Here is a 12,461-nt window from a genome sequence, read left to right as displayed (position 1 = left end):
GCGCCGACGAATAGGGCACCAAAGGATGACGTCGTTATGCGCGCATAAATACACCGAATGCGGCCAGGTGTGTCTTTGTTCTCACGGTAAGTGAAGCTTCACGGAAACACAGTGCTGTGGTATCCTCCGCGCGGACAGCCGAACTGTAAGCGCGTACGCGTGTAGCTAGTGCGTCGACTTGGCCGATGTGCGACCATCAGCCCTTAGAGATGCGCGCGGGCGCGCGTTCTTCTGTCGAGCCTTGTTCACCCTTGCGCCGCACCCGCCAACCTTCGCTTCCCTGCGCCCCTCGAGCACACCGATATGATAGCTGCGGTAAAGGGGGTTCGTCCCTCAAATATTCACAGCAGCCACTCCTTTCCAATCCTTACAAGTGGCTGAATGAATTAATTAACGAGTTTTACTTGCCGAAACCACGATTTGATTGTGAGGCACGTCGTTAGTGGGGGACTCCCGATTAATTTTGATCACCAAGGGATATGTAACGTGCCTCCAATGCACGAGACACGGGCGTTTTTGCATTTCACCCCCACCGTAATGCGGGCGCCGCGGCCGGGATTTGATCCCTCGACCTCGTGCCTAGCAGCGCGACACCAGCCGCTAAGCCACCACGGCGGGTCCTCCGACATGACTGTTTTATGTGCCGCAAATGCGTCGTGCGCCTTAAGAAACAGGAACACTGCACAGTTGTCACTGACCTGCAAGGCGTTTATCGTACATAATCTGAGGCACAGCTGTTTCAGCTCGTGACCACACGTTAGCATGTATCTACCGAAGACGGCAAAGATATTCCCAGAACGACCTCCGTCCGTGGCGCGGTACGTGGTGTACAGCGTTGCATGCGCGCTCGTTTCATACTTTTTACTTCTTGCAGTTCTATCTGGTCACAACAGCCGAGAGAGCACGGCATAGATAACACAATAGAATGAAACACGGAGACTAATACTCCTGCACACACGAGGCCTTTCCCACGGTACGAGACCTACGGGGCAGCACACACATGAGCGCAAACCACCATAACAAAACAAAACCGCCACTGTGCCCCTAAACGTGACTGCTACAGCAAAACATACCGCGTGATTTCCTCCATGCTTTTCTCCCAGCGCGCGGAATGGGTAGGACCCCTCCAGTTTTTTTCCTTCCTCCATGCATAGCGCATACAAGGCCGGCCGTGGCGACTGCCAGAAAATGTGAACCCAGCCCACCTCCGCCTATCCTCCTCCACAGCGGCACTCTGCCTCCTTCAGCCTCCCCTCCGCAGTGCACCCTCCCCGGTATGCCCTCCTCGTCGCGCCCTCCTATTCCAGATCTCGCTTCCCTCTTCCAGTTCGGGAGAGGGATGCGATTTGATCTGGCCGATTTCGCGGAAAGGGCATGTACGTTTGCGCGTAAAACAGACAGGCGTGTTCAGGAGCCTGATGAGTACACCGAAAACGCGTGCACTCAGTGACCGACAGTTGTAGAAGTAGCTCAACAATTGTTCTTGCAGGTAAGCGAAGGCGAGGTTCCAGTGCACCTAGAGGAAAGCCCCACGAGCAGTGAGGGCGAGACGCCGCAGCCATTCGCTGCCGCCACGCAGGTCAATCCGGAAACGGGGGTGGTCGAGGCCGTTGCTGACACCTCTCCGCCTCTCGCCGACGAGGAGAAGCTGCAGGCCGACAAGGAGGCCGAAAGGATGGAACAAGAAATACGTGACTTAGAGCTTACTTCCGTGGTGCTCTACCCGGAAAGCAGGCTAATCATCCTACTTGCCTTGCTTTGCATCATCTGGATCCTGTTTCTCATCCTGAGCGCTGCGGTCAGGCACGGCGCCATACCTGGTTGCGAGACTTCTACTAGTACCGGTGGCGGCTCCGACAAACACACCACGGAGACTTCAGCCGGTGACGAATCTCGCACCCGTCCCACCGGCAAATGGCCCCCGCGTCGGCCCTCCGGCAGTACTGAAGAGCCGCTACGAGGCGTGTACGTTTGCTCTACCGAGTACTGCAAAAAGGAAGGCGACTATCTGCGAAGCCTGACGTCACACTCGTCCAAGCGGGCATGTGAAGATTTCTATGAGTACGTCTGCGAGGACTGGAAGAAAGCGGCAACTCCATTGCGTGGCAACCAGCCTGGCGCAGCCGTCTCCACCGACACCCTGCTACAGAAAGCCATGGAAGACCGCTTGCTGGCGTACATCAAAGACGCGACGCACGTTGACGTGGCGCCTGCGCGTACCATGTACGATCGATGCAGCAACAGAGCCGAAGTGGACGCGGCACTCCTGGACGCCAAGGAGCTGTTCCGGAGCTGGGGCTCTGACTGGCCCCGCGCCAACAGTTCCGGAGGCACGCCGGACGACGTGTGGCGATTCGCTGCCAAGCTGCTGCGATTCCTCGGGGTTCCGTCTCTCCTAGGCGTCGAGGTAGGCATAGAACCACGCGACTTGGACAAGACGATTGTCGAAGTGGGGCCACCCAAGGGGACCATCTTCTTTGCCAAAGACGTGTCCGAGCCTCGAGTCATGGCACTTTTCACCGAGGCAGCATGGTCCGCTGCACAGTCGCTCAAACCCCAAGACGCCGACGCCGCCAATGCCGCCTCCAGGGACGTGTCCATCGCGTTGGCGACGCTCTCGCTGCTCAATCTGGACGACCTCGGAACGTCGCCGCTTGACTTCGAGGTCGAGAGTTTCGGTACGCTGGGCAGGGGCGTGCAGGCGTTCATGCGCGTCGTATTCGAGAACGTCGCCGTTTTTTCCGCCAATACTCGGATCATGGTGCACCGGAGTCGATTGGTACTACGCAAAATTGATGATATCGTAGGCAGGGCATCTCCTCGGGCGTTGCTCAACTACCTTGGTCTTCTCGCCCTGGTGTCCCTCTCCCCGTTTCTGCCAGAGCGATTCGGTCAACTTCGTGTGCTTCACTCGGTGCACGCTCTCGGTCGTGCCGAGGCCCCGACCACGGAGCAGCTTTGCATTCGCGCGGCAGTCCAGGCGTACCCGGCATGCGCCGTCAAGGCTTCGCGAGAGGTGCACAAGGACGTGCGGCGGTCACTGTGGTTGTCGCAGCTGGAGGCGCTCTTCGTTGACCGTGTGCGCGACGTATCGTGGGTGGACAACCTCACATCGCTGTTTGTCCGCTACAAGATGCGCCACCATCGCTTCGAGAGGTTTTTCCCGGCTAGGACCCTGGACGAATGCAAGCAAGTGGCGACCCGAGGTAGACCCAAGGCCATGGGCGCTTTCGTGGAGGCGGTCAGCCTGCGGCAAACGCAGCTACTCGCACAGGTGCTATAGTTTACGCTTTTCTGTTGCTGTGTGTGTCGCTTAAATTGATGTGATCTGTATCGCATTAATGGGCGTATAATGGATACTTGGAAATTATTTTTGTCGGACGAGTTAAAACAGGACCTTTACATTGTGTCAGAGAAATGAGTTCAGGCTTTTGTAATGTTTACGATATTCTTTTTTCACGTGGTACGAGGAGGTGTTCTTACAAATTGTGACAATTTCAATAGAGGTGGCAAAAATAGGTGGTACTTAGTTAATTTCGCCACAAAGTATCAGCTATCAGAATGCAGACGCATTCTGATAGTCTAAACGCACACGAGCGTTTTTTTTTTTGCATTTCACGCCCTTAGAAATGCGGCCGCCGCAGGCGCGATTGTATACCGGCAACTTCGAGCGCAGTATAGCGCATCGCCATAGCATGTGTGCTAGCGAGTGTACCGCGGCGGGTCGGCTTCTGCCCTTTCTGTGGCCCCGAATATTGACTCTACGCTCTTCCTCGGGGACGTATCCAGTACGGCAAGAATCTGCACCCCGTCGGGCCGGGGTCTCCGCTGTCCGTGTGGGCCCGGTACCGGCTGTGCCTGCAGCTGCTGCAGATACCCGTGGGGCTGGTCAACAGCTCGGTGCCCACGAACGGCACCTTCTTCGCGCTGCACCTGTCGCGCTTCGCCGTGCGCCTGTACGCCGGCCTGGCGCAGATGCTGTACGAAGGCACCGTGTACGAGCTCGAGCTTCCGCTCTACTTCACCGAGGACGCGGAGCGCGCGTTCGACGAGGCGCTCGACTGCCTGCTCTACGACGCTCGACGCCGCTTCCCGTACGGACTCGACGCAGATCGGGTGCGGAACGCGCTGCTCGAGCAGGTGTGCGCGCCGCTTTCTGCTAATAAGTGTTAACAAAGTCGCCGAGTCATGCGCGTGTTCGGACGTGAGGTCGACTTTTTATGCGAAGCATACTAGCCGCACAACCACGCTCTTCCTTGCTGCGCCGCGCGCGGCCGCGTAGCTACCATATGACGTCATAACAGCTGCAAAAGCGGAGGCTCAGCTCGTGCGCTCGCCTGCGGTCGCACAGATGGTACTGCGGCCTAACTCCCGCTCCTCCCGCTAGGGCACTGACGTCACAACAGCTGCAAGCCGGGCTCAACTCTTGCGCTCGCCTGCGGTAGCACAGCCGGTGCTGCGGCCTGACTCCCGTTCCTTCCGCTAACGCATGAGTTGTTTCTTCGTCTAGCCGAACCAAATATAGCCAAGCGACAGCAGTTCACCAGGCTAAACAGTGGTTCAACAATTAAAATAAAGGCTAGTATGCTTCGCATCCTGGGCTTAACCTTAGCTTTTTTACCAGCGCACGTTCGGACGCTGCGAGCCCCTATACGAATATGTAAGGTGCCCTCATTACTTCTCAGCTCATATGCGAAACTCTGCAAGTGCTCTTTCCCATCGCGTTCGACATACACAAGATGGCGGATGTCACCCTAAATGCGGAAATAAAGCAGGAGTGCACGAGCTGGTGCTGCTATCCTCTTGCTTGCTTTGTACTCGCTGTTTTCGAGCGCAATTAATGGAATCGGGAGCGGGTGGTCGGCCATTTTGGTACAGTGCCCAACTTATCAGAGGAAAAAAAGCAAGTTTGAGCGCTGTAAGCTATTGAGCGCTGCCTGCCGAACACTTCATCAAACGTACTAACCGCATGGTCGGCACTTACGTCGCAACTTTTCCAAAGCCATATTTTCTCTCTAGTTATTCCGGTATAAAACACCATAGGTTGTTCTGAACTGGGATTCAGTTCACTGGCTCTAAGCTTTTGTCTACAAAGTACAGAAAAAAGTACACATTTTGTGTACAATTCCTTATCGCAAGTTGCATCATTCATTTCGCGCATGTTATTCGCATTTTCCGGCACTGCCTAATAAATGTGAAAGCAATATATTGTTATATTTTCTCGGTTAGCAAACATATTTGTCGTAGTAATTACGCTGCATAAGAGGTATATCCATGCAACGTGTTCCATGGCTACAAGTACGATTTTAATCCACATTTGTCCACGAATAGATCACTGAATATTGTAACTAACTAACTAACTAACTAACTAACTAACTAACTAACTAACTAACTAACTAACTAACTAACTAACTAACTAACTAACTAACTAACTAACTAACTAACTAACTAACTAACTAACTAACTAACTAACTAACCAACTAACTAGCTAACGTAATGACTGTGCAATACTCTTGTTTAGATAACACCGCCACTTAAAGACACGTTTTCGCCACTCTCTCGAAGGCACAAATTGTGTGACGGAAAATCGCGAAGCTGCACTGCAGGCTATGATCGAGGGGTGTCGTAGTCGAGGCTCCGGAGGATCTTTAACCAGCTGGAGTTCTTTAACGTTCGCCTAAATATAACACAACGACTTTTGCATTGAGCCCTCACCCTTTTTGTTCTTCATTGCATTCCGCCATTCCAAGGTGCTTGCCCTCCAGCTGGGCTTCTTGGCCTTCCGGCAGCTTCTGGGCGTGCGTCGCATCTGGTATTACGACTTCCAGCTGTCCACTCTTCCGGGCGTCACGGCGGACCAGCTATTTTTCCTTTACTACGCCCTGGACAACTGCGAGCTGAGCGACAAGGTGTTCGAGTCACACCAATTCGAGGCGCATCGACGCCTGCCCGCCTCCATGCGCGTCAACATGGCTCTGCGCCAGTCCATGCGGTTCGCGCACGCCTACGGATGCGCAGCCAATTCGCCCATGGCGGCCGGTGTGCCCTGCCACCTTCTCCGCTAGGGGCCGACACCGGACTGGCGTTGGCTGCGTCACGTGGCGTAGTTTCGATTCGTACAGCGCGCTGCTGGACCGAGCGAGTGCGATGCTCTTTTTGCGCGCGCTTTCAGCATTAGAGGGAGAATTCCCGTACATGAGCGAAATTAATTGCTGAACTTTATGTGATTTTTGTGTGTGCAGCCACAATACGAGTCACGTGATGCTGAAGCAACAAGCCTACTGGTCGCTGTAAGCGGAAAGCTTCCTGCAAAACTGGCGTCACCTATAGGGAATTTGCTGCCTTGACGATGATGGGATGTTTAGAGTGCCGTGATGTTTTTTTGGGGGGGTTAAGTGATTGTGGGAACATTTAAAGAAGACAGTGGAATTTCTTGTATAGATTATAAGTAGACATTTTATCGTCAACGAATGGCTGTGGTAGTGCCGCAAGCGCAATGCATCTAAAAAAAAAGACGCTGACTTAACGTCGTTTTATAGGATACTGCATACGTTCAGATCCTTGTCGCATTTCTCATGAACCGGAAAGGCTATCAGAATGACGGAAGTATGAACCAAACCTGCTTTTGTTTTCTAGTCGCCTTTGTTTAATTTAAAATTTGTTTTGTATCGTTTGTCAGCGCGAACACTGAGCAGACATTACCGGAGGCGTGGAGTATGCGCACCTTATATATAGGGACAAAGTCGTCCTTCTGTTCAGTGCATTGTCACTTGTGCTCCTTTCTTTTTTTGTCATCGTTAGAGTTGTATGTCTGCAGTGATTAGCGCTTTCTTTCGTCCTGCAGTATTTGCTATTTTGGTGTTGTGATTCGCACAATGTGCATTCCGGGGGGCTTACCAAGCGCTCGGCAGTCGAGATTTGTCCGTAATCTTGAGCTCAGGGTGGCAGAGCGCGAAGTGTGCTGACCATCACTGGTAACAGGTACTTTACCCGAATGTTGTCTTGGCGAGAACAGCTCTCTGCTGTCGTGAACGCGCCGCAAGTTGAATGACCGAGTGTTAGCCTTTGCTTCTGCAATAGAAACCCTGTACTGCGTGTATTTTCCTCTCGCTATATGCTCAGTAGTGCCGCTCGCAGTGAGGTACTGAAATTTGAATAAAGAGGTTGTTCGCAGTAACGAACTGTGGACTGCGATATTCGAAATGCGAAACGTTGTTCCCAGTGACGGCAGTGCGAGACTGCTACAGTGAGAAACTCGTTTCAGGGCCTGTGTCCCCCCCCCCCCCCCCCCCCCAAAAAAAAAAGTCTTAGGCTAAAACTGATCGTAAGCGCAGGTGCTCGTAACATTGTTATATTATTGAAGGTGGCAAAAGAATAGCCATAATCACGAACAAAGAGCTTCGTGAATACAGTCCGTGATGATCTGGGTGATGTCAGAAAAACCAGTCTTTTTTTCTCAGTTTGCTAACGCCAACATGCATCGATAAGGCAGGCAGCACCGAACTGGCGTTGACAAATTCGAGGCGCAAAAGCGGCCTGGCTTGCACGACTAAGCACGATTAGGAAGTTTGCCACCATCATTCCTTAGTGGAGCCAGGGTCCTCGTGTAAGTTCCTTGTGGGGCGTAATCACACCGATAGCCTGAGTAACATTACGTGACTTGGACGTTCTGAACTCTATCTCTGTGCGTGGTTGTGTGCGTGCGTTTTAACGTTTTGGCGTCACGGTCATGCTGCGCCCTCCGCGGTCAGGTTTATGTTCGAATAGCGGTGCTGCACGTATGTATAGGGGAACGGATTTGTGTACGCTGCCAGTCACCACCATCTTCGTTCTCCTAACTGTGTGCTTGGCGGCTGTTCAAGCTACCAGGCTGTGCTTGCGGTGCTGACGCCCGTAGCGAGACGACTAGTGTGCTTGTGACTTGTATTCGTGTGTGCAGTGCTTGTTATTTCATTTTCGTTTTCTTTTCCTTAGTTTTTTCTTTAGTACAGTGTATTCAGTATTTTGGTATAGCCGGCTCTGAACACCTACCTTCATACCAAATCGATTCGTATTCTTTGCGAACATTGCCCACTTGGTGATATGTTTGTTCGCACCTGACCGTTTTCACGCCGCTCTTTAATGAAAACACACATCTAAAATGTCTTTGTTGCTGGGTAGAATCGAATCCATGTCACACGGGTTCCTCGAGCACATGATACCGACTCTTCGTGAAGCTGCGCTACGAATACGGGCGGTCAGCGAGAAAATCAATGTCGGCGTTCGGGGGATGCCCCGGTGTGCCACACATCTCGGATTCCACGCCTGAACTTAACGGCGGCGCCGTTCGATGGCGCAGCGTGTCCAAAGAGAATCGCGAGAGAGGAGTCGGGCTTCATTACGCGCCTCATGTATGACGCGTTTCGGCCGTGGGAACGCGGGGTGTCGCTGCAGTGCTTGAATGCTAATCACCTTAACGCTTAACACGCAATGCGAGGTGGATTATGACATAAATATTTTTCTGCATAAAAAAAGAACATGTATTTCATTCAGCATCCGAACGCTCGCACGTAATGCAAGAATAACATTAGGCAGCACGCTTAGTACCATTCTAGAAAGGCGGGTAGTTTCAAGAGGAAGCTTTAGCTATGGGCCAACTCCAATATTGTTGTTCAAATAAACGTTCTACGTAGAATTCTTTTTCGAGACAACCGCTGGGTCGATCTTAAAGAACTGTAATGACTTTGAGAGAGAAAGTTATATTGTAAGACCTTAGAGCGCATAATCTTGATTTAGAACCTCTAATTGTTTCCAATATTGTCGAAAACATTCAGTTGAGAAAAAAAGCGCAGAACTTACAAATACGTAGCACTGCGCCTAGAACAAACATCGCAGTTCTGCACGGAACATTTATTACAACACCTCAAGGAGACAAAAATGATATATGAATTTACATATTAAGTAAAATTGTTACGATGTTTACGAGGATATTACAGAAGCTTTGCTAATAAATTGGAGGTATGCTTCAGAACAGTGCATACATTGTAATTGGGAACAGTGGTTGCGCTTACTAGACAATCACATGAAAGAAGACAGGACAGGCTAGTAAGCGCAACCACTGTTCCCAATTACAATGAACCAACTTGCCCAACAACGCATCGTGCATACATTACGGATAAATTTTGACCGCTTCAGATCTACTATTTGGTGCAGTTTACAGGAAACTGATATTGCTTTTTATTGCTGAGCCAGAGTTACCAACGTGATACTTGAGTTATATGAAGTTTTGCAGTTTACAAGACTTCTTTAATTTGATCTAAATAATAAAATATATTTTGCAATGTTACCAGATCGAGTTTAACTACCTCATCCGAATCAGTGCAGCAGTTGCTGAAAAACGCGATTTGGTCATTGCTGTGTATTTCAATAGGAGCCCCCGAGCTAAAGTTTCCTCTTAAGTAAATATTTACCTCAAGAACCCATTTCAGTCGGCAAGAGAAATGAAAAGGCTCTAAAGACTCGAGACCCTCAAATAAAAGCGCTACACATATCTTGCGAAGTCTAGCAATAGAAAAACACTCTTTCAATTTCTTCGATCCCGTGAGGGCATACCCGCGCCAGTGAATATCGACTCCGTTGTTTTGTCAACAAAAATTTGGAGGATGTTTAAGCTTCGTCTTTAAGAATGAAACGCGATAGCATTCAAAGAACCTCTGACTGCTTCTCACGCTTATCGGCAACTGCAGCTTATGTAACCGTTTACCGGAAAATGCTGGCGGTGAACGCTATGCACAAAGGCAAGCTTTTAGTAGAAACGCGGCTTCTTGCGTGGATCGATCTCCTGTTATTGTTTCGCACTTTTATTATTTCAGTGTTAGAAGCGCTAACATAAAAGATATGCGCTGTCGGTGCTTTCTTTTTCGTTAAATTTGTTTGTGGGCTGCCGCTCTCAAATTCCAAGGAATAAAATTGTAAAGAATGAAAGACAAACTTTGAGTGACTTTGATGGTTAAATAGTGGTTGGGTATGCGTGGTTATGAATTTGGTTCGATATTCTTTTTGCCAAAGCGTCGTCCGACGCTGGACCACAGAGAAAGAAATTTCAACAAGAGCGGACACTCCCATAGAGCCCAGCGGCCGAATTGACTGTAGCGCACCAAGCGGTCGTTGTCGACTCCTTCCGGTTTCGGTTTTGGGCGCGCGCGTTTTGAACACCAGTTGGTACACGCCGCGCCGGCTCCGCTGATCGGCCGTTCCTATGCTTTCCTGATCAGGATTTCTTTCTCTATGGCTGGACATCGGACGCGACATCGACGCTGGATATCGGACATACGCCGACGCCGCATTTTCTGCGACAGAGGGCCTTTAATGCTGTCGCGTTAAAAAAAAAAAATATCTGAGTACCTTCCGAAAATTGATGAAGGTCCATCGCCACGCTTCACGCAGATATTGCCGATAGGACTATCGAAACCTCCCTCGGGAGACGTCTTTGGAGAAGTAGTATCGACATAGCTTGCGGACATTATTATCTGATTACTGGCGTCAGCCCCATGTTCAGATATAGTTACAAAAGGAGTACTAAAAGGCTTGTTGGATTATGTGCCTCAGGCCCTAATAAATATAGTAAATATTTTCTAAAAAATGTCTAGGTTTCAAGAGAGTAGAGGGAAGCTTAAGGTATTTCCCCTGTTTCAGAAAAAAGACCTTGCTTTTGACTTAAAAAACATAAGACCAATTTCTCTTACTTCTATTGCCGTAAAAGTTATACACAGAGTTGTTCATGGCCGCATAACGAATATTATGCGGGATGCTACACTTCCCAGTTCTCCTTAGATTGTATTTCGTCCCGGCCATTTCATATGGTGCGTCCATGCGGATATAGAGAGCCGCATTAAACTTGTTCGCCGCAAACGAGAGTACGCAGCTTTGGGGACGTAACATGTAGCAAAAGCATACGACGCTGAATAGAATGTCTTATTCTATTCACTAAACTTCAGTGCACGAATTTCCCGAACTTTCAACCACTTGGATATAGAAATTTATGAGAGATAAATAGTTGTATTGTTATCAACGCCGTCTTTCGACGTCTAATAACAAGCAGATAAGAGGTGTACCACAGGGTGCTAGTCTTACCCCTATATTATTTACCATTTCGCTAAGCGCAATTCCTTTGTATCGGGAAGTATACACGTTTATGTTTATGCGGACTATGTAGATTTTTTACCTTCGCAACTAATATACACTCATGGCACCAGTCGTTGCAGACTTACTTAGGAAGGCTTGTGACATGCTAAGTGAGTTATGCATGTCATAAATGTTAGAAAAAGGAGGGCCGCGTCAATTGCACAGGTGCATACATCTCTCCAGTATCGCCAGTGAATCATTCCACAGTTTAAGTTAGTCAAGTACCTTGGTGTTATATAGATGAAAAGCTCACCTGGCGCAGTCACATTGAACATATTACAACGAAGGCAGAACATGCAGCAGGTATGCTCTGCCGGCCAAATTACCGTCCCTCTGGACTAGGCAAGGATACATCAGCGATGATATATAAGATGTACGTTCAGTTCATATTAGAATTCGGCTGCGTAGTACTTTCTTGTGGTTTCGCTTATAAAATTAAACCTGTTATACCTTTAGAGAGAGGAGCCCTACGCTTGAGCCCCGGGCTATAGCCCGAGGCTCAAACGAATCTAGGTATACCTAGATTCGTTTCCATCACTCATCTATAAGAGGAAGCTCATATACCCGCCCTGGATTGCAGATATCGCATGTTTATGGATCAGACATTTTCAAAAAGATTACCATTTTTCAAAGAGACGTGCAATATATATATATATATATATATATATATATATATATATATATATATATATATATATATATATATATATATATATATACATATATATATATATATATATATATATATATATATATATATATATATATATATATATATATATTGCACGTTTATCGCTGAACTGTCCGAGTTTTTTGACGTATAGTGGTCGAGATTACACAGCCCTCAGATAATATTTGTGCGTGCACAGTTAGAACAATTGAATGTGTGCATACGTCAAGTTTTCTATTCGAATGGTGCTTCACCAGACCTCAAAATTGAGTTTGAGGACATATTTACAAACTGCCTATCAGACATTTAATTAATATATTACAAGACAAGCTATGCCAGATAGCTACAGACAGCATAATAGCTTCTGCCGCTTTTGTATGCAATCGATCAGAAGGCAAGAGTGGGGATCTTGTCTGAATACCTTCAACGCTCTTACTCTCTTCGTCTTCCCAACTTCACACCCATATTTCAGGCAGAATTATTAGCGATTTTATTAGCATTACGAAAGCTTCCCCAAAATGGCTCATTAGCTGTTATTGTGACCGACTCGGTGTCCGAATGCATAGCACTCACTGCATCTTCAAATTCAAGGAATTCTACGACCATATTGTTCAATGGTTCCTTCGCA

At 48.8% G+C, this 12,461-nt stretch overlaps 1 protein-coding gene and 1 long non-coding RNA gene across 5 annotated transcripts in view; one reads left to right on the top strand and one right to left on the bottom strand.

Moving 5' to 3' along the window:
• Positions 1 to 7,177, top strand: part of LOC139059941 (uncharacterized) — a 50,654-nt gene extending 43,477 nt beyond the window's left edge. For all 4 annotated transcript variants that reach the window (XM_070538576.1, XM_070538575.1, XM_070538574.1 and 1 more), the window contains exons 11-13: positions 1,490 to 3,274; positions 3,790 to 4,140; positions 5,751 to 7,177. In XM_070538576.1, coding sequence (XP_070394677.1) covers positions 1,490 to 3,274; positions 3,790 to 4,140; positions 5,751 to 6,065 — 2,451 coding nt within the window. In that variant the 3' untranslated portion in view covers positions 6,066 to 7,177. The remainder of the gene's footprint in view (positions 1 to 1,489; positions 3,275 to 3,789; positions 4,141 to 5,750) is intronic.
• LOC139059944 (uncharacterized) overlaps positions 1 to 12,461 on the bottom strand; it is an 82,685-nt gene that overhangs the window by 60,826 nt on the left and 9,398 nt on the right. The window lies entirely within an intron of this gene.

The sequence above is a fragment of the Dermacentor albipictus genome, chromosome 5 (genome assembly GCF_038994185.2).
Source record: "Dermacentor albipictus isolate Rhodes 1998 colony chromosome 5, USDA_Dalb.pri_finalv2, whole genome shotgun sequence".
Classification (NCBI taxonomy): Eukaryota; Metazoa; Arthropoda; class Arachnida; order Ixodida; family Ixodidae; genus Dermacentor; species Dermacentor albipictus.
The sequence above is the reverse complement of the archived record's forward strand: the minus strand, read 5'-3'. Positions and strand labels throughout refer to the sequence as shown.